This window comes from Capra hircus (assembly GCF_001704415.2).
Source record: "Capra hircus breed San Clemente chromosome X unlocalized genomic scaffold, ASM170441v1, whole genome shotgun sequence".
Lineage (NCBI taxonomy): Eukaryota > Metazoa > Chordata > Mammalia > Artiodactyla > Bovidae > Capra > Capra hircus.
The window spans coordinates 19,376,967-19,404,326 of NW_017189516.1; the positions used below are offsets into that span (position 1 = coordinate 19,376,967).

Consider the following 27,360-nt stretch of genomic DNA (forward strand, 5'->3'; position numbering starts at 1 on the left):
TCTCTCCTGCCTGGGGCAGCAGGGGCCCCAGTAAAGCCTTATCTCGATTTCTTGTCTGGCCTCTGGTCAATTTCCACTGTTTGCCAGATGCCGAGAACAATGTGATCAACAGAATCCAGTGAAAGTGATGTGTCTTTTCTGAAGTTACATTTTAAGAGGCTATGCACTCCTCCCAACCTCTGCCCCACCCACTGCCCCTAGCCGTGCTGGCTCTGCAGCTCTGTGGCAAGCCACGGAGTTGGGGTTCTGTTCTGCAGGATGGGGTTTGTTAAAGTTGTCAAGAACAAGGCCTACTTCAAGAGATACCAAGTGAAATTCAGAAGGCGAGAGGGCAAAACTGACTACTATGCTCAGAAACGATTGGTAATCCAAGATAAAAATAAGTACAACACACCTAAATACAGAATGATTGTTCGTGTAACGAACAGAGAAATCATTTGTCAGATTGCTTATGCCCGTAGAGAAGGAGATATGATCATTTGTGCAGCTTATGCTCACCAACTCCCAAAATACGGTATGAAGGTTGGCCTGACAAATTATGCTGCAGCATATTGTACTGGCCTGCTGCTGGCCCTCAGGCTTCTTAATAGGTTTGGTATGGACAAAATTTATGAAGGCCAAGTCAAGGTGACTGGAGATGAATACAATGTGGAAAGCATTGATGGTCAACCTGGTGCCTTCACCTGTTACTTGGATGCAGGACTTGCCAGAACTACTACTGGGAATAAAGTTTTGGGGGCTCTAAAATGAGCTGTCGATGGAGGCTTGTCTATCCCTCACAGTACCAAACAGTTCCCTGGTTATGATTCAGAAAGCAAAGAGTTCAGTGCTGAGGTACACCGAAAGCACATCATGGGGCAAAACGTTGCAGATTACACACATTACCTAATTGAAGAAGATGAAGATGCTTACAAGAAACAATTCTCTCAGTACATAAAAAACAATGTAACTCCAGACATGATGGAGGAGATGTATAAGAAAGCTCATACTGCAATACGAGAGAATCCAGTGTATGAGAAGAAGCCTAAGAAAGAAGTTAAAAAGAAGAGGTGGAACCATCCCAAAATGTCACTTGCCCAGAAGAAAGATCGGGTAGCTCAGAAGGCAAGCTTCCTTAGAGCTCAAGAATGAGCTGCTGAGAGTTAAACCAAACCACAATTTTCTATCAAGATTTTTCAGATAAGACAATAATAAACTTATTGAACAAGCAAAAAAATAAATAAATAAGAGGCCTTGCAGCTTCTGCCTTGGTCTCATGGAAAACTTATCCTTGGAGCCTTCAGCATCATGTATTAAAATCGGAGTCATGTCAATGTACGGCAAAACCAATACAATATAGTAAAGTAATTAGCCTCCAATTAAAATAAATAAATTTATATTTAAAAATCCGAATACCTTAAAGCTACCTTGTTGGAGAGGTATGATTCAGCCATTTGAGTTATCTCAGCTGAAGCTCTGGATGTAGCATGAAGCTGGAATTGAGCTGTCCCCCCTGGGCCCTGCTTAAATTACAGATTCAAGTGGAAAATAAATAATTGTTGTTTTAAGCCATTAAGTTTGTTACACAGCAATGGATCATAGAAACACTCCTCTCTTTTCTCCTTCACTTGTAAAGTGTTTCCTTAGGTTGAGTACAGAGTGAGCAAGCATGGGTCAGGTCAACTCGAGAAAAGGGACTTTTCCAGCCACCGTTGCTGGAGTAACTTGTTTATCCATGCTGTGAAGATATATGTCTTCAGTGATGTCTTCTGAGAGGTAAATAACTCTATAATTTCTGTGGTCAAGACACTCAGGGGACCCAGACTATATCTGCAGCTTGTGTCCAGGTGCAAACCCACAACTCAACTTATTAATACAGATGAATATCCATCTATTCACTGAACATGAAGGATAAATTTCTATAGAAAAGATATAACAAGAGTATAAGTAGCAGGATTACAGGCAGAAGGAATGACCAGTGTCTTTCTGGACTCTACAGAGTTAGGACTGCCAGCACATGCGCTCTTTTAGGACCTGCTCCCCACTCGTGTTTGCAAAATAGAACTCATCTTATGACTGAAGTAATTAGACCAGGGGTGTGCACATGACCGATGGGTAACCATTCCATTATTGTGCATGGGTGTGAGCATGCAAAATGGCTTCAGTCTGACTCTTTGTGACCCTATGGACTGTAGCCTGCCAGTCTCCTCTGTCCATGGGATTCTCCAGGCAAGAATACTGGAGTGGGTTGCCATGCCTTCCTCCAGGGGATCTTCCCAAAGCAACCCAGGGATCCAACCTGAGTCTCCTGCGGCTCCTGCATTGCAGGTGGATTCTTTACCAGTGAGCCACTGGGGAAGTCCAATCTGTTATTGACTGGCCAACACTTTATCTGGTTATCTTCCTTGAGAATCTGAGCTAAGATATAAAGAGACCCTAGCATACTCTTGGACAGAAAGGAATGAGGAATCAGGGTATGATGACTCTTCTCAGCCATATGTATGCCAATAAGTAAGTAAAGAGTGCTGGTTTGCAGGGGAAAAAAAGCAGTTATGAAAATTCATTGGCATGGGAAGGAAGGGGGGAGAAAAGAAAGAAAAAGAAAGAGTATGAGTGAACTCTAGCACTAGTTCTTTCATTGGCTTTGAATATGTCCTAGTTTAAGATGGCTGGATGGCATCACTGACTGGACGGACGCGAGTCTGAGTGAACTCTGGGAGTTGGTGATGGACAGGGAGGCCTGGTGTGCTGCAGTTCATGGGGTCGCAAAGAGTCGGACACGACTGAGCGACTGAACTGAACTGAACTGAACTGAATAATTATTAAACTATTTCATTTTTGGTTAGGGGTGATGATGGGATGGGATTTAACAGAAAGGGGATTTTATCTTCACTTTTTTTTAAAGGGTTCCTGAAAACATCACTATTGGATATAGATTTTGTTTTAGGTTTAAGTTTCTCATTAATGAATACTTCAAAACCATGAGCTTTAGAGATTGTTTCTCTAAAATTAGTTTTGTTTGTTCATTAAGAGGAACAACATCACTGTGGGACAGAGCTCCCAAGGCATCAGAAGGCCTAGCAACTTCTTTACTTCTTTCAGATGAATCAGAGAACAAATTTAGGAGGAGGAAGCCCTGAACAGCGCAGACTCTGGATCTTTCTAGACCCTGTCGAACCACTCTCACTGTGACTACAGATTAGTCTCTTCACTTCTGTGGACCTCTGTTTCCTCCACTGTACTACTTGGAAGTCACAATTTTAACCTTTTATGAATATAAAACATCTAAGGGTCTTACTCAAAACATTGTCACATAGACTTTTCATCTCACTCTGAAGAAGGAAAAGTGTGTACTGGTTAAAGACTTTATTGCCTAAGATCTGGAACTTAAATTAACAGTAATTTCTAATACTTGAGCACATGTACTTTTCTTCCTGATTGTGCAATAAATGGCAGGAAGTGAAAAAGGGAACATTCTTAATGCTCAAGTTAAGCCAGAGGCTCATTAAGGATATACATTAGATGTGAATAAGTGTGGGAATGTAGAAAGTTAACCAAATTTAAGCCTACACTAATCTGCATTTGATGTCCTACCAAATGCCAAAATACTGTGCTCAGAGAATTAAACCAACAACTTATCTTTTCTACTATACAAGCAATACATGTGTATTGTAGTAAAAGTTAACCCAAGCATAGCATATGTTAATATTCAATATATATTTTTAAAAATATCTTCAGACAAACCCTACAGCATTTATTGAGAATATATCTGATAGTTTACATGGCAATGCTTACGTCCTCCATGAGGCTATAAACTCCATGAAGAAAAATAAATAAATAAATAAATAAACTCCATGAAGAGAACCCTTTTACCATTACTCTCCCCGACCCCTCCTCTTGAGCCACTTTGGGAAAGAATAGGGAAAGGCTGTAAATGTTTCCTTCACTAGTGTGCAAGCATTCATTTGACAAACGTCTTATTGAGCAATGAGTGTGGAGTTAAGCAAGGTTTGGGGGATTTAAAAAAAGACAGGGCTTTTGGTCTCGAGAAATTCACAGTTCCAATAAGGAGACGGTACAAAAATACTTATCTTTCTAAGTTCTTGTTCAATTTTAGAGTCATTCGCGGAAGCTCTAAGAAAGCACATTAGAGAGGGCAAGGAGGGTCAGAAAGGTCGTTGGGGGGATTTCCTGGGGGGTGACACTAGCCAGACGACGTGGGGTCCAGGATTGAGGCCAGTGAATTTCAGGACCCTTCCTGCACAAGCAGGAATTCCTGTTCCCGCACCAATAGCATCACAAAACTGAAGTCTAATGTCAACTAGGCTGCCCTTCCGCGTCTAGAACTTGGAAACAGAACCTAGGGCAAAAAGACCTGGCTGTCGCAGATGTACTACCGGCAGCCGGACAGTCCAGTTGAGTTCTAAGAGGGGCGGGGCAGGTTGGGAGCTGGGTCGGCTGTGAGGGCGCCGAAGCCGGCCGGATCAGCCCCTGGAGGCTGGCGCAGGAGCCCGGCGAAGATTGGTTGTGTTCGTGCGTCGACCTCTCTTCATAGGCCGCGCAGGCTGCTCGCGGGGCTTTGATTGGTTCCCCGAGCGCTGAGCGGTCATTGGCTGCAGTGGGTCGTCAGGACAACTGAGAGGAAAAAGAACAGGGCTGTTGGGCCTGGCGGGCAAACCTGGGCTGCGGGCTACTGGGCGGGTCCGCGGGGCAGTATTCAGACCGCTGCGGGGCCCAGGCGCCCGGGGTTCACATCACAACTCCAGGAGGTGTCTGAGCCAGCGGGCCGGCGAGGAGTAGCGGCCAGTGAGACCCCGCGGGCCAAGACCATGGGCTGCTTCTTCTCCAAGAGGCGGAAGGCTGAGAAGGAGTCGCAACCGGAGGACGAGGAAGTGCAGCCGAAGCAGTACAGCTGGGACCAGCGCGAGAAGGTAGATTCCCTTAGCGGCTGGTCTCAGTCCTGCTGAGCAGCTCGGCAAGGGTCCCCCGCGGCCAGCAGCGCTAAGGGGGCGGGCCCAGCAGCTGCTGCCCTTGCGCGCGTGCTCTCTCCCGCGAGTTGTTGAAGTCGAAGTGAATGACTTTTGGGGGAGCCGTGAAATTGAACGCTAGAGAAGGCTTGAAGGAGGGCGGTGCAGCTCTGGATGGGGCCCTAGAGCTCATTGTCCAGGCAGTTGGACACTGCGGGCTTTCCCTCCTCTCTGCATCCTGCTCTCCGGTCCAAGAATGGACTCCGGAGAAGGAAGGAGAACCTGGAATGCCCCAAATCACGTCTGCTCATTTCACTTGCAGCGCCGAGCAGGGTTTTGTCCAGTCCTCGAGTTACTCTTGGGACTGATCTCATCTCTTTCGCAGCTTATGTTCTTTCTGTGGCTGTTTTCTCTTTTCTGTTCCCTAGTCAGTAAATCTCTGGTGCCTCCTGATATATTCCAATGCAAAATTTTCTCAGTGACGAAGTGGACCATTTGACATATACAGCCCTGCTTTCCCTCCTCTTCCCCGAAAGGAATAATGAAAATCAAATCAGTCTTTGGAATGTGTGTTAAGACTGTAAGGTGAAAATAATCTACATAAGCTAGGCAGTATTTTACTGTTGAGTGAATGAAAATGCCCTTATTTTTACTTTTCCCTATAGCCAGAAATGAAAAACCTTTGAACACGTCCACTACCTTTGAACAGTTTTACAGTCTTACACAAAACACACTTAGTCATAAATTTCATAATGCTTCCTCTTTCTACATAGTTCTCCATTTATGTTTAGAAAAATACTTTGATAGATTCATTAATTTTTTTCTCTTCTAAACAAAATGATAAAGATTTTTAAATGAGTGTTATGAACAGCTAATACAACTCCTTGCTTAATAAAACATCTTTATCAATGAATGCTTTATAGTAAATGTTTTATTAATGATTTGTTTTCATAGACCATCCTACATGATTTCCAGTCCCCCGCAGAATTTATTCACATAAACTCGGTTCTCCAAGTGTCAGATTTTAAAAATTGGACGCCTTTTTACAGACTTCTCAGCCCCATCTTTCTGCCCCTGCTACATAGGGTTGCATAGTCGGTTTATTCTATTTTATCCATACTTGATAGCAGCATTTTTTAAATTAGATTTATTTTTAATTGATTGATAATTGCTTTACAATATTGGTTTGCTTTCTCCGATAATCAACATGAACTAGCCATAGGTGTACATATGTCCCCTCGCTCTTGAACCTCCCTCCCACCTCCCACCCTTTCCAACCCCTCTAGGTCCTTACAGAGCCTGGGTTTGAGTTCCCTGAGTCATACAGCAAATTTTCACTGGGATAGCAGCATTTTATAATGTAGGAGTGGAAAGTACTGTACTTTCTGTCTGAAAGCAAGCCCTTTTAAAAATTTTTTTTACTGTTAGAGAATTACCAGCTTACATTTTGAAACAACAGAGATAACACATTTCCCAACATTGCTTTTTCTTTTTGGAATTTTTTATTCTTTTGGAATTACTAAGAATTCATTCTTGGACCCCTCTAATTTATGATGACCTGCTAAGGTTTTATATGATTTTAAAGTTTTTTTTCTGCTCCTTAACTCATGAGCTCGATATGGGTAGTATACATATGTTCTATATTAATCCAGTGATACTTTTATTGAGTTTAGCATGGTCTTGCTTGCTCCTAGAAGATTTTAATTGTACCTTAAAAGAAACAGGATGTAAATACAGCCCAGAGAACATGAATGAGATATATTGAAGTTATATTAACAGAATGGTTTGTATTAAAAGTTTAGATCTCTGTAATGTGATCATGAAATATAAACAATTTTAAAGTTACATCAGAAAATTACCATTCAACTTGTAAGACTTAGCTGTAAAAACAAAGTGCATTGCCTGAAAAGTTTCCTTGCAACTTGGAAAAGTGGTGTTTAGACTTTTCCTTAGGTTGCATAATCAGTATCCTTATTGAGAGGCACCCTCAGGGGTTTGGATTTTGAGTTGTGTAATTGAGTCAGTCTTGGGGGACTGAAGCTAGAAGAAATTGTCTCAATTAGAAAGAATGTTTGGGGACTTAGGTGTTGTTATGACAACGGACTTACTGTAATCAACAGTGTAAGAAGCTCATTTTCTGTTGCTGACTTTGAAAAAGAAAAAAAAACAGCATACAGTTACTACATTGATAAGATGCAAAGTATTTTTGGATTATAAAATCTGTGTTTAAATCCTTTGAAAAGAAATGCCTGTATCCTTGTTATCTGTATGCTGCTTCCCATAGCTAGGTAAATTATTCAATATATATGTCCTCAAACACCAAGGAAGACTCACAATGACAAGAATTATTTTGCATGCCCTTGAAGAGCTAACTGGCATTTTTAAATTAAAACAGGAAATATTTAAGTACAAAGGAAGGATGAGTAGTACAGAAAAATAGCTTTCATTTTCTAGTTACTTATACCGTTCTCTTCCTAGATGATAGAAATGGTGGCATAGGTATGAAAGTTGTGATTTTGAGCACGGACAATACATATTATATCCGCTCAGTTTTCTCAGCTACAAAATGAAACCTGGTAAAGATTTCTCTACTATTTAGTAAGGTAAAGACCTGTCCTGAGGAAGAGAGGTTAGATAGTACTGGCTACCTCTGAGGACAGAATTTAGACAGGCAGAACCAATCTTAATACAGTTCAGTTCAGTTCAGTCGCTCAGTCGTGTCCGACTCTTTGTGACCCCATGAATTGCAGCACACCAGGCCTTCCTGTCCATCACCAACTCCTGGAGTTCATTCAAACTCACGTCCATCGAGTCGGTGATGCCATCCAGCCATCTCATCCTCTGTTGTCCCCTTCTCCTCCTGCCCCCAATCCCTCCCAGCATCAGAGTCTTTTCCAATGAGTCAACTCTTTGCATGAGGTGGCCAAAGTACTGGAGTTTCAGCTTTAGCATCATTCCTTCCAAAGAACACCCTTAATACAAGGCAGATCATAATTCAAGAGTTGTTTATTACCAGAAGGGGTGGTGACCAATCTTCATGTTGGTCAGAACATTCACATAGAGGTTGGATGGTGATTTACTGGAAAGAAGTATCTACATTGAGTAGGGGGCTGTTTTTCAGTAGATGGTGTTTTTAACCTCTTAAGTAAGTACCTAAGGTATTCTGTTACCCATGGTTGCCTACCAAACTACGCCAAAACTTAATGTCACAGAATAATGGCAAGTACTTATTTTGCTTACAACTCTGCAATTTGTGTGGGGCTTAGCCTGGTTGGCTCTCTGCTCTGTGTGTCATCAATCACGGCAACTTGACTGGGGGATGGAGGGTCTGCTTTCAATATGACTTAATCACAGAGGTGACTGGCAAGTTGATGCTGGCTTTTGGCTGGAAGCTCAGCTGGGGCTAAGGGCCAGGGGCCTCGTCATGTAGCCTGGGCTTCCCCACAGCATGATGGCTGGGTTCCAAAGGCAAATGTCCTGAGACTGACAGAAGCTGCGTGGCTTTTTCTAACTGCTCTCTTAAGTAATGTAGCATTACTTCTGCCTTTTTTTTTTTTTTTTTTTGGCCATACCTCGAAGCATGTGGAATTTGGGATCTTAGTTCCCCAACCAGACCAGGAATGGAACCTGTGCCCCCTGCCCAGAGTCCTAACCACTGGACAGCCCGGGAAGTCTCTGCCATATTGTTTATTGAGGCAATCACAGGTGTCACCTACATCCAAAGGAAGGGGTTCTCTTGATGGGAGAAATGTCAAACTTGTCGACTTGTTTTAAATCCTGTACATAAAGTTGTTACTTAATGGAAATAACTAGTTTTTTCTTTATACATTTAAAAATAGTTTCATTGAGATATAATTAATAGGCATACAACAAGTTCACAGAGTTCTGTTTCCATCACTGTGATGTAATTTTTTAACATGTTCATCCATCACAAAAGAAACCCAGATCCATAAGTAGTTACTCCCTACTCCCCAAAGCCCCAGGAAACTATAATTTTACTTTCAATCTCTATAGAGATTTTGTCTATTTGGGACATTTATCAGTGAAATCATACAGTATGTGTTCTTTTGTATACTTTCACTTAGCATGTTTCTGAGATTCATCCATATTATAGCATATATCAATAATTTATTCCTTTTTATTGCTGAATAACCTTAACATAGAGTAGATATTTTATTTCATCTTATTTATAAATTATTTATTTTACTATCCATTTTGTTAGACATTTGGCTTGTTTCCACTTTTTGGCCGTTACATTCCACTCCTAAGTATATCCCAGAGAAATTAAAACATACTTCCGCACAGAAGCTTGTACACATATATTCGTAACAGCATTATTTGTAATGGCCAAAAAGTTCAAATAAGCCAAAAACTAGAACAGTACGATCATTTCCCCAAATTTCCTCATGCCCTTTTGTAGTCAACTCTGCCTCTAGCCTCTGATCAGTTTTTTTTTTAATTTTTTTATTGAAGGATAATTGCTTTAGAGAATTTTGTTGTTTTCTGTCAAACCTCAACATGAATCAACCATAGGTATACATATATACCCTCCCTTTTGAGCCTCCCTCCCATCTCCAGCCCCATCCAATCCCTCTAGATTGATACAGAGCCCCTGTTTGAGTTTCCTGAGCCATATAGTAAATTCCAGTTTCCTATCTATTTTACATATGGTGATGTAAGTTTCCATGTTACTCTTTCCATACATCTCACTCTCTCCTCCCCTCTCCCAATGTCCATAAGTCTATTCTCTATGTCTGTTTCTTCATTGCTCCCCGGCGAGTAAATTCCTCAGTACCATTTTTCTAGATTCCGTGTATATGTGTTAGAATATGATATTTATCTTTTACTTTCTGACTCACTTCACTCTGTATAATAGGTTCTAGGTTCATCCACCTTATCAGAACTGACTCAAATGTGTTTATTTTTATGGCTGAGTAATATTCCATTGTATATATGTGCCAAAACTTCTTTATCCATTCATCGGTTGATGGGCATCTAGGTTCCTTCCATGTTCTAGCTGTTGTAAATAGTGCTGCAATGAACAATGGGATGCATGTGTCTTTTTCAGTTTTGCTTTCCTCAGGGTATATGTCTAGGAGTGTGATTGCTGGGTCATATGGTGGTTTTATTCCTAATGTTTTAAGGAATCTCCGTACCGTCTTCCATAGTGGCTGTATCAATTTACATTCCCACCAACAGTGCAAGAGCATTCCCTTTTCTCCACACCCTCTCCAGCATTTATTGTTTGTTGACATTTTGATGAGGGCCATTCTGAATGGTGTGAAGTGATATCTCGTAGTTTTGACTTGCATTTCTCTAGAACTGGACATGGAACAACAGACTGGTTCCAAATAGGAAAAGGAGTACGTCAAAGCTGTATATGTCACCCTGCTTATTTAACTTATATGCAGAGTACATCATGAGAAACGCTGGGCTGGAAGAAACACAAGCTGGAATCAAGATTGCTGGGAGAAATATCAATAACCTCAGATATGCAGATGACACCACCCTTATGGCAGAAAGTGAAGAGGAGCTAAAAAGCCTCTTGATGAAAGTGAAAGAGTAGAGTGAGAAAGTTGGCTTGAAGCTCAACATTCAGAAAACGAAGATCATGGCATCTGGTCCCATCACTTCATGGGAAATAGATGGGGAGACAGTGGAAACAGTGTCAGACTTTATTTTGGGGGGCTCCAAAATCACTGCAGATGGTGACTGCAGCCATGAAATTAAAAGATGCTTACTTCTTGGAAGGAAAGCTATGATCAACCTAGATAGCATATTCAAAAGCAAAGACATTACTTTGCCAACTAAGGTTCGTGTAGTCAAGGCTATGGTTTTTCCAGTAGTCATGTATGGATGTGAGAGTTGGACTGTGAAGAAAGCTGAGCGCCGAAGAATTGATGCTTTTGAACTGTGGTGTTGGAGAAGACTCTTGAGAGTCCTTTGGACTGCAAGGAGATCAGTCCTGGGTGTTCTTTGGAAGGAATGATGCTAAAGCTGAAACTCCAGTACTTTGGCCACCTCATGCGAAGAGTTGACTCACTGGAAAAGACTCTGATGCTGGGAGGGATTGGGGGCAGGAGGAGAAGGGGACGACAGAGGATAAGATGGCTGGATGGCATCACTGACTCGATGGACATGAGTCTGAGTGAACTCTGGGAGTTGGTGATGGACAGGGAGGCCTGGCGTGCTGCGGTTCATGGGGTCACAAAGAGTTGGACACAACTGAGTGACTGAACTGAACTGAACTGAATAATGAGCAATGTTGAGCATCTTTTCATGTGTTTGTTAGCCATTTGTATGTCTTCGTTGGAGAAATGTCTGTTTAGGTCTTTTCCCCACTTTTTGATTGGGTTGTTTGTTTTCCTGGTATTGAGTTGTATGAGCTGCTTGGATATTTTGGAAATTAATCCTTTGTCAGTTGTTTCATTTGCTATTATTTTCTTCCATTCTGAGGGTTTTCTTTCACCTTACTTATAGTTTCCTTTGATGTGCAAATGCTTTTAAGTTTAATCAGGTCCCACTTGTTTACTTTTGTTTTTATTTCCATTACTCTAGGAGAAGGCAATGGCACCCCACTCCAGTACTCTTGCCTGGAAAATCCCATCGACAGAGGAGCCTGGTGGGCTGCAGTCCATGGGGTCGCAACTGAGCGACTTCACTTTCACCTTTCACTTTCACACACTGGAGAAGGAAATGGCAACCCACTCCAGTGTTCTTGCCTGGAGAATCCCAGGGACGGTGGAACCTGGTGGGCTGCCGTCTATGGGGTCGCACAGAGTCGGACATGACTGAAGCGACTTAGCAGCAGCAGTAGCAGGAGGTGGGTCACAGAGGATCTTGCTTTGATTTATGTCATCGAGTGTTCTGCCTGTTTTCCTCTGAGAGTTTTATAGTTTCTGGTCTTACATTTAGATCTTTAATCCATTTTGAGTGTATCTTTGTGTATGGTGTTAGGAAGTGTTCTAATTTCATTCTTTTACATATAGCTGTCCAGATTTCCCAGCACCATTTATTGAAGAGGCTGTCTTTGCCCCATTGTATATTCTTGCCTCCTTTGTCAAAAATAAGGTATCCTTAGATGCATGGGTTTATTTCTGGGCTTTCTATCTTGTTCCATTGGTCCATATTTCTTTTCTGTGTGTGCCAGTAGCATACTGTCTTGATGACTGTAGCTTTGTAGTATTACCTGAAGTCAAGAAGATTGATTCCTCCAGCTCCATTCTTCTTTCTCAAGATTGCTTTGGCTATTCGGGGTCTTTTGTGTTTCCATATGAATTGTGAAATTTTTTGTTCTAGTTCTGTGAAAAATGTCATTGTTAATTTCATAGGGATCACATTGAATCTGTAGATTGTATTTGGTAGTAATTTGCATAATATTGATTCTTCCCAGGAACATGGAATATCTCTCCATCTGTTTATGCTATCTTTGATTTCTTTCATTAGTGTCTTATAATTTTCTGTGTACAGCTCTTTTGTCTGCTTAGGTAAGTTTATTCCTAGATTTTTAATTCTTTTTGTTGCAATGGTGAATGGGATTGATGCCTTAATTTCTCTTTCTGATTTTTCATTGTTAGTATATAGAAATGCAAGTGATTTCTGTGTATTGATTTTGTATCCTGCAACTTTGCTAAATTCACAGATTAGCTCTAATAATATTTTGATACTATCTTTATGGTTTTCTATGTACAGTATTATATCATCTGCAGACAGTAAAAGCTTTACTTCTTCTTTTCTGATCTGGATCCCTTTTATTTCTTTTTCTTCTCTGATTGCTGTAGTTAGGACTTCCAGAACTATGTTGACTAATAGTGGTGAAAGTGGACGCCCTTGTCTTGTTCCTGATCTTATGGTGAATGCTTTCAGTTTTTCACCATTGAGAATAATGTTTGCTGTAGGCTTATCATATACGGCCTTTACTATGTTGAGGTAGGTTCCTTCTATGCCCATTTCTTGAAGAGTTTTAATCATAAATGGGTGTTGAATTTTTTTCAAAGGCTTTTTCTGCATCTATTGAGATGATCATATGGATTTTATCTTTCAATTTGTTAATATGGTGTATCACATTGATTGATTTGCGTATATTGAAGAATCCTTATATTCCTGGAATAAACCCAACTTGATTATGGTGTATGTGTTTTTTGATGTGTTGCTGAATTCTGTTTGCTACAATTTTGTTGAGAATTTTTACGTGCATGTTCATCAGTGATATTGGCCTGTAGTTTTCTTTTTTGTGTTGTCTTTGTCTGGTTTTGGTATCAGGGTGATGGTGGCCTCATAGAATGAGTTTGGAAATGTTTCTTTGCAGTTTTTTGAAAGTATTTTAAAACGATAGGCATTAGCTCTTCTCTAAATGTTTGGTAAAATTCTGTGAAGCCATCTGGTCCTGGGCTTTTGTTTTTTTTGGAGATTTTTGATCACAGCTTCAATTTCAGTGCTTGTAATTGGGTTGTTCATAATTACTATTTCTTCCTGGTTCAGTCTTGGAAGACTGAACTTTTCTAAAAATCTGTCCATTTCTTCCAGGTTATCTATTTTACTGCCATATAGTTGTTCATGATAGTCTCTTATAATCCTTTGTACTTCTGCATTGTCTGTTGTAACCTCTCCTTTTTCATTTCTAATTTTGTTGATTTGATTCTTTTCTCTTTTTTTCTTGGTGAGTCTGGCTAAGGGTTTGTCAATTTTGTTTATCTTCTCAAAGAACCAGCTTTTAGTTTTATTAATCTTTACTATTGTTTCTTTCATTTCTTTTTCATTTATTTCTGCTTGGATCTTTATGATTTCTTTCCTTCTACTAACTTTGGGGTTTTTTGTTCTTTTTCCAGTTGCTTTAGGTGTAAAGTTAGGTTGTCTATTTGACGTTTTTCTCATTTTTTGAGGTAGGATTGTATTGCTATAAACTTCCCTCTTAGAACTGCTTTTTTTGCATCCCATAGGTTTTGAGTTGTCCTGTTTCATTGTGATTTGTTTCTAGAAACTTTCTTATTTCCCTCTTGATTTCTTCAGTAACCTGTTGGTTATTCAGAAATGTGCTGTTTAATCTCCATGTGCTTGTGTTTCTTACAGTTTTTTTTTCCTTGTAATTTATATTTAGTCTCATAGTATTGTGGTCAGAGAAGATGCTTGATATGACTTCAATTTTCTTAAATTTACTGAAGTTTGATTTGTGACCCAAGATGTGGTCTATCCTGGAGAATGTTCCATGTGCACTTGAGAAGAAGGTGTATTCTTCTGCATTTGGATGGAATGTCCTGAAGATGTCAGTGAGATCCATCTCATCTCATGTATCATTTAAGACTTGTGTTCCTTATTAATTTTCTGTTTTGATGATCTGTCCATTGGTGTGAGTGGGGGGTTAAAGTCTCCTACTATTATTGTGTTACTGTCAGTTTCTCCTTTTATGTCTGTCAGTGTTTGTCTGATGTATTGAGATTCTCCTATGTTGGGTGCATAGATATTTACAATTGTCATGTCTTCCTCTTGGATTGATCCCTTGATCATTATGTAGTATCCTTCCTTATCTCTTGTAATCTTTATTTTTTAAGGTCTATTTTGTCTGATATGAAGATTGCTACTCCAGCTTTCTTTTGCTTCCCATTTGCATGGAATATATTTTTCCATCCTCTCACTTTCAGTCTATATGCGTCTTGAGGTCTGAAGTGGGTTTCTTGTAGACAGCATATATATATATGTCTTGTTTTTGTATCCATTCAGCCAGTCTGTGTCTCTTGCTTGGAGCATTCAATCCATTTGCATTTAAAGTAATTATTGATATATATGTTCCTATTGCAACTTTCTTAATTGTTTGGGGTTGATTTTGTAGATCTTTTTTCTTCTGTTGTATTTCTTGACTATATAAGTCCCTTTAAGATTTGTTGCAAAGCTGGTTTGGTGGTACTGAATTCTCTTAACTTTTGCTTATCTGAAAAGCTTTTTATTTCTCTATCAATTTTGAATGAGATCCTTGCTGGGTACAGTAATCTTGGTTGTAGATTTTTCCCTTTCAGTACTTTAAATATATCCTGCCATTCCCTCTGGTCTGCAGAAAGATCAGCTGTTAATCTTATGGGGTTTCCCTCGTATGTTACTTGTTGCTTCTCCCTTGCTGCTTTTAATATTCTTTCTCTGTGTTTAGTCTTTGTTACTTTGATTAGTGTGTTTCGTGGTGTGTTTCTCCTTGGGTTTATCCTGTATGGGACTCTCTGTGCCTCTTGGACTTGATTGACTATTTCCTTTTCCATGTTGGGGAAATTTATAACTGTAATCTCTTCAAAAATTTTCTGATACCCTTTCTTTTTCTCTTCTTCTTCCGGGACCCATATAATTCAAATGTTGGTGCATTTGAAATTGTCCCAGAGGTCTCTGAGACTACCCTCAGTTCTTTTCATTCTTTTTACTTTATTCTGCTCTTCAGAAGTTATTTCCACCATTTTACCTTCCTCCTTACTGATTCATTCTTCTGCTTCATATATTCTGCTTGGTTCCTTCTAGAGTATTTTTAATTTCAGTAATTGTGTTGTTTGTCTCCGCATGTTTATTCTTTAATTCTTCTAAGTCTTTGTTAGTTGATTCTTGCATTTTCCCCATTTTGTTTTGAAGGTTATTGATCATCTTTACTATCATTATTCTGAATTATTTTTCAGGTAGTTTGCCTATTTCGTCTTCATTTATTTGGACTTCTGTGTTTCTAGTTTGTTCCTTCATTTGTGTAGTATTTCTCTGCCTTTTCATTATTATTTTTTTTTTTAACATACTGTGTTTGAGGTCTCCTTTTCCCAGGCTTCAAGTCTGAATTCTTTCTTCCTTTTGGTTTCTGCCCTCATAAGGTTGGTCCAGTGGTTTGTGTAAGCTTCTTATAGGGTGAGATTTGTGCTTAATTTTTGTTTGTTTGTTTGTTTGTTTTTCCTCTGCTGGGCAAGGCTGAGTGAGGTGGTAATCCTGTCTACTGATGATTTGGTTTGTAGTTTTGTTTTGTTTGCTATCTAGATGAGGCATAAACACAGGGTGCTACTCGTGGTTGGGTGACACTGGGTCTTATATTCAAGTGGTTTCCTCTGTGTGAGTTCTCACTATTTGATACTCCCTAGGGTGGCTGGATGGCATCACTGACTCGATGGACATGAATCTGAGTGAACTCCGCGAGTTGGTGATGGACAGGGAGGCCTGGCGTGCTGCAATTCATGGGGTCGCAAAGAGTCGGACACGACTGAGCAACTGAACTGAACTGAACTGAGGGTTAGTTCTCTGATAGTCTAGGGTCTTGGAGTCAGTGGTCCCACTCTAAAAGCTCAGGGCTTAATCTCAAAAAAGAACAGGGGATCTTCAATGGTGGGACCAGAATTCAAAAAAGATGTCCCCACAGCCCCACCAAGTTGGTATTTCCAGATGTGCATCTCCACCACATGCTTTGCAACACACAGCACTGCAACCACTCCCATCTGGGTCCCCAAGTCAGTCCTGCAAGCTCCACCTATCCAGGTTGGAGGCTCAGATCCTCATTTCAGGAGAGTCCTGGTAAGACTTCTGTTTCTAACCTTGTCTTCCGGGTTGTCCTTCTGCAAGCAGGAATGTACTGGGGGTCACATAGTTTATGCCTCCAGTCCAGCTGCGTGCCTTGGAGGACGTCCTTGCTCCAGGTTCCTCATTTATAAAATGAAGGACTAGACTTCATACCCTCTGCAGCACCACAGTCTCTCTGATCAGTTTTTTTTTAATCCCTGTAGTTTTATCTTTTTGAGAATGTCCTGTAAGTGGAATCATGTAGTAGATACCATTTTGAATCTGGCTTTTTTCAGTTAGCATCATACATTTAAGATTCATCTATGTTATTGCATATATCAGTTCCTTTTTATTGCTGAGTCGTAATCCATTTTTTTGAATGTACCACATATCCATTCACCACTTGAAGGACATTTGGGTTGTTTACAAATTCTGGTAATTATAAATAGTTACCAGAAATATTTGCATACAGGTTTTTTAACAGAAGTAAGCTTTCATTTCAATTGAGTGAATACCTAGGAATGAGACTTCTGATCATATGGAAATTGTATATTAAACTTTCTAAGAAACTGTTAAAACCTTTTCCAAAATGGCTCTATTATTTTACATTCTTGTGAGTAACGTATGAGAAATCTAGTTTCTCTGCATCCTCACCAGTACTTGGTAAGGTCAGTTTAAAAAAGAATAGCCATTCTAATAAGAGTGTAGTGGTATTTCATTGTGGCTTAATTTGCATTTCCCTAACTCAACGAAACTATGAGCCATGCCTGTGTAGGGCCACCCAAGATGGAGGGGTCGTGGTGGAGAGTTCTAACAAAATGTGGCCCACTGGAGAAGGGAATGGCAAACCACTTCAGCATTCTTGCCTTGAGAACCCCATGAACAGTATGAAAAGGCAAAGCGATATGACAATGAAAGATGAACTCCCCAGGTTAATAGGTGCCCAATATGCTATTGGAAAAGAGTAGAGAAATAACTCCAGAAGGAATGAAGAGCCTGAACCAAAATAGGAACAGTGCCCAGTTGTGGATGTGTCTGGTGGTGAAAGTAAACTCCAGTGCTATAAAGAACAATATTCCATAGGAACCTGGAACATTAGATCCATGAATCAAGATCAATTGTAAGTGGTCAAATAGGAGATGGCAAGAGTAAACATTGACATTTTAGGAGTCAGTGAACTAAAATGGACCGGAATGGGCAAATTTAATTCAGATGACCATTATATGAACTACTCTGGGCAAGAATCCCATAAAAGAAATGGACTAGTCTTCATAGTCAACAAAAGAGTCCAAAATGCAGTTCAGTTCAGTTCAGTTGCTCAGTCACGTCCAACTCTTTGTGACCCCATAGTCTGCAACACGCCAGGCTTCCCTGTCCATCGCCAACTCCTGGAGCTTGCTCAAACTCATGTCCATTGAGTCAGTGATGCCATCCAACCATCTTATCCTCTGTTGTCCCCTTCTCCTCCTGCTTTCAATCTTTCCCAGCATCAGGGTCTTTTCCAATGAGTCAGTTCTTCATATCAGGTGGCCAAAGTATTGGAGCTTCAACTTCAACATCAGTCCTTCCAAGGAATATTCAAGACTGATTTCCTTTAGGATTGACTGGTTTGATCTCCTTGCAATCCAAGGGAATCTCAAGAGTCTTCTTCAACACCACAGTTCAAAAGCATCAATTCTTTGGTGCTCAGCTTTCTTTATGGTACAACTCACATCCATATATGACTACGGGAAAAACCATAGCTTTGACTAGATGGACCTTTGTTGGCAAAGTAATCTCTCTGCTTTTTACTATCCTGTCTAGGTTGGTCATACTTTTTCTTCCAAGGAGCAAGTGTCTTTTGATTTCATGGCTTCACTCACCATCTGCAGTGATTTTGGACCCAAGAAAATAAAGTCTGTCACTGTTTCCATTGTTTCCCCATCTATTTGCCATGAAGTGATGGGACTGGATGCCATGATCTTCATTTTTTGAATGTTGAGTTTTAAGCCAACTTTTTCACTCTCCTCTTTCACTTTCATCAAGAGGCTCTTTAGTTCCTCTTCTGCCATAAGGGTGATGTTATCTACATATCTGAGAGGTTATTGATGTTTCTCCCTGCAATCTTGATTCCAGCTTGTGCTTCATCCAGCCTGGCATTTCTGTAGATGTATTCTGCATACAAGTTAAATAAGCAGGGTGACAATATACAACCTTGACGTACTCCTTTCCTGATTTGGAACTAGTCCGTTGTTCCATGTCCATGTTCTAACTGTTGCTTCTTGACCTGCATACAGATTTCTCAGGAGGCAGGTAAGGTGGTCTGGTAGTCCCATCTCGTGAAGAATTTCCCAGTTTGTTGTGATCCACACAGTCGAAGGCTTTAGCATAGTCAATGAAGCAGAAATAGTTGTTTTTCTGGAACCCAAAATGCAGTACGTGGGTGCAATCTCAAAAATAACAAAATGATCTTTATTCATCTCCAAGGCAAACCATTCAATATCACAGTAATCCAAGTCTATGCCCCAACCACTAATGCCGAAGAAGCTGAAGTTGAACGGTTCTATGAAGACCTACAAGACCTTCTAGAACAAGAGATGACTCTACACATGGACATCACTAGATGGTCAATACTGAAATCAGATTGATTATTTTCTTTGCAGCCGAAGATGGAGAAGCCCTATACAATCATCAAAAACAAGACTGGGAGCTGACTGTGGCTCAGACCAGATCATGAACTCCTTATTGCAAAATTCAGACTTAAATGGAAGAAAGTAGGGAACCACTAGGCCATTCAGGTACAACCTAAATCAAATCCCTTTCAATTACACAGTGAAAGTGACAAATAGATTCAAGGAATTAGATCAGATAGACAGAATGCCTGAAGAACTATGGGCGGAGATTTGTAACACTGTACAAGAGGTGGTAATCAAAACCATCCCCAAGAAAAATAAGTGGAAAAGGCAAAATGGTTGTCTAAGAAGGTCTTACAAATAGCTGAGAAAAGAAGAGAAGTGAAAGGCAAAGGAGAAAGGGAAGGGAAGATATATCCATCTGCAGAGTTCCAAAGAATAGCAAGGACAGATAAGAAAGCCTTCCTCTGCGATCAGTGCAAAGAAATAGAGGAAAACAATAGAATGGGAAAGACTAAAGATATCTTCAAGAAAATTAGAGATACTAAAGGCACATTTCATGCAAAGATGAGCACAATAAAGGACAGAAATGATATAGACCTAAGAGAAGCAGAGGATATTCAAAAGAGGTGGCAAGAGTACACAGAAGAACTATACCAAAAAATCTTCATGACCCAGATAACCATGATGGTGTTATCACCAACCTAGAGCCAGACATCCTGGAGTGTGAAGTCAAATGGACCTTAGGAAGCATCAGTACAAACAAAGCTAGTGGAGGTGATGGAATTCCAGCTGAGCTATTCAAATCGTGAAAGATGATGCTGTGAAAGTGCTGCATTTATTATGTCAGAAAATTTGGAAAACTCAACAGTGGCCACAGTACTGAAAAAGGTCAGTTTTCATTCCTGTTACAGAAAGGCAGTGCCAAAGATTGTTCAAACTACCACACAATTGCACTCATTTCACACACTAGCAAAGTAATGCTCAAAATTCTCCAAACCAGGCTTCAACAGTACATGAACTGAGAACTTCCAGATGTTCAAGCTGGATTTAGAAAAGACAGAGGAACCAAAGATCAAGTTTCCAACATCCGTTGGATCATAGAAAAAGCAAGAGAATTCCAGAAAAACATCTACTTCTGATTCATTGACTGTGCTAAAGCCTTTGTGTTGATCACTATAAACTGTGGGAAATTCTTAAAGAGATGGGAGTACCAGACCACCTTACTTGCTTCCTGAGAAACCTGTATGCAGGTCAAGAAGCACCAGCTAGAACAAGACTGGGAAAAATGGACTAGTTCAAAATTGGGAAAGAAGTACATCAAGGCTGTATATTTTCACCCTGCTTATTTAACTTGTATGCAGATTACATCATGGGAACTGCCAGGCTGGATGACGCACAAGCTGGAGTCAAGATTGCTGGGAGAAATATCAATAACCTCAGATATGCAGATGACACCACCCTTATGGCAGAAAGTGAAGAGGAACTAAAGAGCCTCTTGATGAAAGTGAAAGAGGACAGTGAAAAAGTTGGCTTAATGCTCAACATTCAGAAAACTAAGATCATGGCATCTAGTCCCATCACCATGGCAAATAGATCGGGAAACAATGGAAACAGTGACAGACTTTACTTTGGGGGGCTCCAAAATCACTGCAGATGGTGACTGCAGCCAAGATATTAAAACACAGATGCTCCTTGGAAGAAAAGCTGTGACCAACCTAGACAGCATAGTAAAAAACAGAGACATTACTTTGCCGACAGTGGTCCATCTAGTCAAAGCTATGGATTTTCTAGTAGTCAGGTATGCATGTGAGAGTTTGATGGTAAAGTAGGCCAAGCACCAAAGAATTGATGCTTTTGAACTGTGGTGTTGGAGAAGACTCTTGAGATTCCCTTGGATTGCAAGGAGATCAAACCAGTCAATCCTAAAGGAAATCAGTCCTGAATATTCCTTGGAAGGACTGATGTTGAAGTTGAAGCTCCAATACTTTGGCCACCTGATATGAAGAACTGACTCATTGGAAAAGACCCTGATGCTGGGAAAGATTGAAAGCAGGAGGAGAAGGGGTCGACAGAGGTTGAGATGGATAAATGGCATCACTGACTCCATGGACATGAGTTTGAGCAAGCTCCGGGAGTTGGTGACGGACAGGGAAGCCTGGCATGTTGCAGTCCATGGGGTTGCAAAGAGTTGGACACAGCTGAGTGACTGAAAACAACAAATGACTAATTATGTTGAGCATTTTTCGTTTACTTATCTGCCATCTCTATATTTTCTTTGGTGACGTGTCTATTAAAATCTTTTGCCCATTTTTTTTTTTACTGGATTGTTTTGTAATTATTGAGTTTTGAGAATTTTTTTTTTTACATATCCTGGATACAAGTCCCTTATAATGTGTGTCTTGCAAATATTTTCCCCTCAAATAATGAGGTGTCTTCTCTTGATATATTTTGAAGTAGAGTTTCAATTTTGATAAAAGTCCAATTTTCAGTTTTTTATGTTTTCAATATTTATTTAATTTACTTGGCTGCTCCAGATCTTAGTTATGGCACATGGGATCCAGTTCCCTGATCAAGGATCAAACTCAGGCCGCCGGCACTGGGAGCGAAGTCCCAGCCACTATACCACTAGGGAAGTCCCTTACTTTTTTCTTTTATCAATCATGTTTAGTTTCACATCTAGGAAATCTTTGCCTAACCAAATTATAAAGATTTTCTCATCTGTTTTCTTTTAGAAGTTTATAATTTGGTTTTATATTTAGGTTCTCTGATCCATTTTGGTTATTTATTAAATATGATACAAGATATGGGAGATGCTTTTTACTTTTTGGCCACACCTTGCAGCATTCAGGTCCCAACCAGGGATCAAACCCATGCCTCCTGCAATGGAAGCATAGAGTCCTAACCGCTGGAGAACTAGGGAAGTCCCAGAGATACTTTTTATTTTTTTACATATAGGTGTCTAATTGTTCCAGCACTATTTATTGAAAAGACTGACCTTCTCTATTGAATTGGCTTCGCACTCTTGTCAGTGTATACATAAGTCTATTTTTGAATTCTATTCTGTTGCATTGATCTATTCACATAGTAAAGATTGGTTTCTATTTAAATATGGTTAAATTGAAGATGCAGCCAAGAGAATGTACTTAGGACCATACTGCCTAAATCTGAATCTCAGTTTAAGCAAGCACTTACTGTGTTACCTTGGCCAGGTTATTTAGCCTCTGGGTACCTCAATTTTCTCATCTGTAAAATAGAGATAATTATATTGATAGTGTTACAGACTAGGGTTCTTGGCCTACCCCAATCAATAGCAATTGACTAGAGTCCAGACAAGAACAGATTTGAGAGATGGACTGAAAAGAAGTCCATCTCAGTAAAGAAGTCTGAGCCCCAAAGAATTGATGCTTTTCAACTGTGCTATTGGAGAAGACTCTTGAGAGTCCCTCGGACAGCAAGGAGATCAAACCAGTCAATCCTAAAGGAAATCAACCCTGAATACTCATTTGAAGGACTGATGCTAAATCTGAAGCTCCAATATTTTGGCCAGCTGATGCAAAGAACCGACTCTTTGGAAAAGACCCTGATGCTGGGAAAGATTGAGGGCAGAAGAGGGGGCTGATAGAGGATGAGATAGTTAGATAGTATCACCGATTCAATGGACATGATTTTGAGCAGACTCTGGGAGATAGTGAAGGACAGGGAAGCCTGGCATGTTGCATCCATGGACTCACAGAGTCAGACAAGACTGAGCGACTGAACAACAACAGACAAGAAACTCAGGCAAGGCTTTACTAGGTCCCCTGCTGCAGCAGCAGGGTGGTGCAAGAACAAACAGCAGATCCCCTTGGTTGTTCCCTCCCTGCTGGGGGTGGCAGCAAGCTTCTTCCTTATATGAGATGAGTGTAGGAGTGTGTCTAGGGGTCAGGCTGGAGGAGTGGCTTAGGTGTTTTGCCCACCCATGAGGTGGTGTCATGTGCAGACAGCATGCTGCAGTATCCTGCTTTTGCTCTTGACACACCCTGTTTTTGCTGCAGGCTCTTCACAAGTGGCAGTTGAGTTTTTTGGTCTCTTTGTATCTTTTGAGTCCAGAATTTGCCCTAACTGAGCCAAGACTATGGTTTTTCCAGTGGTCATGTATGGATGTGAGAGTTGGACTGTGAAGAAAGCTGAGTGCTGAAGAATTGATGCTTTTGCACTGTGGTGTTGGAGAAGACTCTTGAGAGTCCCTTGGACTGCAGGGAGATACAACCAGTTCATCCTAAAGGAGATTAGTCCTGGGTGTTCTTTGGAAGGACTGAAGCTAAAGCTGAAACTCCAGTACTTTGGCCACCTGATCTGAAGAGTTGACTCACTGGAAAAGACCTGATGCTGGGAGGGAGTGGGGGCAGGAGGGAAGGGGACAACAGAGGATGAGATGGCTGGATGGCATCACCAACTCAATGGACATGAGTTTGGGTGAACTCCAGGAGTTGGTGATGGACAGGGAGGCCTGGCGTGCTGCAGTTCATGGGGTCGCAAAGAGTCGGACATGACTGAGCGACTGAACTGAACTGAACTGAGCTTGCATGCAGTTATTTTTTAGTCCTGTGTAGTTTCTTTGTATTTTGTTGCTGGAGGAAAAGTGTGCCTAGGTACAAGCATTGCAGCACTGCAGCAAAGGGTCCCAGGTCCCAGGCCTGCCTCAATAGTACACAACCTTCATAGGGGTTTTTATGAGGATTGAGTGAATGATTATAAAGCATTTAAATGGTGCCTGGTACCTATGTAATGCTTCTTATACTCCTGAGTTTTATTTTGAGCTTCTACCAAGACCAGATTTCCACTGAAACTAACAAATTCCATTATTTCATCTCAGACTACTATGGAAATTTAACTGTGGAGATGAATAATAATGAAAAATTTCCATAAGAGCTCAGTAAAAAAATAAGATGTTCACTTTTGTTTTCAGTCAGGAAAATAATATTTTCCTTTGTTTCGTAGCTGTATCTGGGGAATCCCAATTCCTGAAATGTTTCTTTGATTTTGAGAGTATATCCACTACGTTTCAAAGCTTGTAGTTAGAAATATGGATTAAACTAACCTCACTTCATAAGTAATTCTTGTGAAAAAGTAGTTTAAAAACTTGAACTTTTGTGTTTGTGATTTGGGGTACTTTGAGGACTAGTAACTTTTGTAAAAGTATTACAGTACTAAACTTCAAGTTGTTTATCACTTTTTGTTTTGAAGAGCTTTCAGGAATTGTTGAGAAAGTAAGTACAGCAACATAAATCCTAAATTTCTTTTTTTGTAGATCATATTGATAGTCCACATAACTTTATACTATAGAACTCTTTAGCTATAGGATTAATTTCTGAATGAAATGTGAGAACTGAAGTGTCCAGGTGAAATACTTAGAATAGTAAATTACATTTAATTCCTCAGCATTAGCAGCTGTTATAGACTGATTGTTTGTGGTTCCCCACCCCCACCTCCAAATTCATATGTTGAATTCCTAACTCCCAGTATGGTTGATTTTATTTGAAGATGGGGCCTCTAAGGAAATAATTAAAGTTAAATGAGGTCATAAAGGTGGGACCCTGATCTGACAAGATTAGTACTCTTATAAGAAGAGACATCAGAAAGCTTACCCTGCACTCACCCAGGAAAGACCATGTAAGGATAATTCAAAAAGGCAACCATCCAAAAGACAAAAAGAGAGGTCTCTCCAGAAACCAACCCCAGTGGCACCTTGATTTTGTACTTCCCAACCTCCAGAATTGTGAAAAATAAATTTCTATTGTTTAACTTAACCAGTCTGTATTATTTTCTTATGGCAGCCAGCCTTAGTCTACTCAGACCATTATAACAAGATACCATAGACTGGGTGGCTTAAACAACAGAGATTTATTTTGCACAGTTTTGGAGGCTGGGAGGTACAAAATCAAGGTGCCAGCAGATGCAGTGTCTGGTGTCAGAGATAAATACTGCTGGACATTAGTTAAAGCAGTGAAAACAGATCTTGTTCAGTAACTCCTGACAGGGGAAACAGCTGAGTTCCATTCCAATTTGTGCAGCGGTGATTTAAGCCATTTAAGAGAGAATGAGGGATAGGGGAAGAGCAGGGCCTCAGTAGAGTCAGAGAAGTGAAAAATTACAAAGTTGGTCCTTGTAAATGAGAATAGGCCAGCCATGTTTGTTAGCTGGCAGTTTAGAAGTTAAGATCTTATCTTCCCACAGAGACTGGTAAACAGAGACCCTGTCCTTCCTAATAATTACATTTCGTAGCAGTGGCTCTCTGGTCCTTGAGAAAGACACTTCTAGTAAGGAATACAGTCACAATTGTAAGCCCTTTTCAGTAAATGTTCTAAGAAAGGGAGGTCAGGGGCCTATCATCAGATATTGGCTAGAACAAATAGTAAATGTTCATGCAAGGTTGAGCTTTCTCAGGCAGACATTTTAATAGGACATAGCCTTGTGCTACTAGAAGCCTTGCTAGAGTTTGGTCGAGTTTCTTAGTGCAAGGATTTGAATGGGCTTGCAGCATGCCAAGAGTTCTGTATTTCTCACTGGTGAAAGCCCTCTTCCTGCTTGTAGTTAGCTGCCATTTTCCTGTGTATTCACATGCCCTTCTTTTCCTCAGTGCCTGCCTGCATCTCTTCTTATAAGGGCATTAATCCCATCCTGAGGGCTCCTCCCTCATGACCTCCTCTAAACCTAGTTGGGCTTCCCTCATAGCTCAGTCAGTAAAGAATCTGCCTGCAATGCAGGAAACCTGGGTTTGATTCCTGGGCTGGGAATATCCCCTGGAGAAGGACATGGCAATCCACTCTAGTATTCTTGCCTGGAAAATCCCATGGACAGAGGAGCCTGGCAGGCTACAGTCCATGGGGTCACAAGTCAGATAGGACTTAGTGACTAAACCACCAAACAAACCTAATTACCTCCGAAGTCCCCACCTCCAAATACCATCATATCAAGGGATTAAAGCTTCAAGGCATGAATTTTGAGACAACACATTCAGTCCATAATGCAGCCCAAGCCTAAAACAGCAGCTCAGTATTTTTGAAGTTAAGGATAGATTTTCTTTCTGCATTTGCAACAAGTCTTAACTACACTAGTGATATAGTACTAGTTATATTATAATTAATATAGTTGAAATTTCTGTATGTTAAATACTGTGTGTTTATAATATATCATAAATCATTTCCCATGCCAAAAAAAAAAGCTGAATTCCTTTAAGAAGTATTAACTGTTTTATTTTTTATCTTTATCCAGACAGTGGTTTGTTTCCTACTTAATTCTGAGATAAATAATGCTTGCAGACTTTTGAACTTGCTATCTATGTCTTACACAAAGATAATTTGTCCAGGATCTTGAAGCCAAATAAATTCCCCAGGAAAATACACACAAACTTTTACATAAAAATTTTAAGGAGTTTCTGGTACAGTGAGAGTAACCATACTGAAGCTTGAAGATTTTCCCTTGCTCATTGAGTTTGAGGCCTTGGTAGAGACAGACCGACTCCTGGGCTCTTTTTTTAAAAAACAAAAAAACCTGTTGGTGGCACTCTGCTGCTGCTCTAGATCTTCTCATTCCCACTGTGGGAGGTGGACTGGTGCCAAGAGACAAGCTGAAGACTAGAGAGTGTTTTTTCTCCTGCTTAAGGCCTAAAGCAGAACCAACTTCAACCACTCTTGCATGTTGCTGACTAGATCAATATCCTATTATCCTGCTCCATGACCACATTCCCATCCCCTTCCACTGTTTGTGTTTTTGTTCTCTTTTCTTGATCATTCTTGACAGAAAGTTACCTAATTTTTAGATCCCTGCCCCCCACCAAAAAAAAAAAAAACAACACCTATTTGGGGCTTTGCTGATGTTTTCTACTGTATATTTGATTTGTAAATCAGTAGTCTCATATTATTTTTATCTCTTTTCCTTCTACTACAGAAAGTCAGTTTATTCTACTTTTTATTGTCTAATTTCTTAGGATGGACATTTAATGCATTAATTTGAGAGTTTTTATTGCAGCTATATAAGCACCATTTTTGGTACCTTCCATAGATGGTTTTTTTAACATTTAATCCTAAATATTTTAGGTTATCTATTATTTAAAATAGAGACTTTCTTTATGATCTAGTACTAGTACATGAAAACGAAGATCATGGCATCTGGTCCCATTACTTCATGGGAAATAGGTCGGGAAACAGTGTCAGACTTTATTTTGGGGGGCTCCAAAATCACTGCAGATGATGATTGCAGACATGAAATTAAAAGACGCTTACTCCTTGGAAGAAAAGTTATGACCAACCTAGACA

At 40.2% G+C, this 27,360-nt stretch overlaps 1 protein-coding gene and 1 pseudogene across 1 annotated transcript in view; both read left to right on the forward strand.

Annotated features, from left to right (window-relative positions):
- Positions 1-258: 258 nt before the first annotated feature.
- On the forward strand, positions 259-1,203 carry LOC102187386 (annotated as a pseudogene).
- Positions 1,204-4,610: 3,407 nt separating this feature from the next.
- RP2 (retinitis pigmentosa 2 (X-linked recessive)) overlaps positions 4,611-27,360 on the forward strand; it is a 52,303-nt gene continuing 29,553 nt past the window's right edge. The window contains exon 1 of the mRNA XM_005700814.3: positions 4,611-4,910. Coding sequence (XP_005700871.1) covers positions 4,809-4,910 — 102 coding nt within the window. The 5' untranslated portion in view covers positions 4,611-4,808. The remainder of the gene's footprint in view (positions 4,911-27,360) is intronic.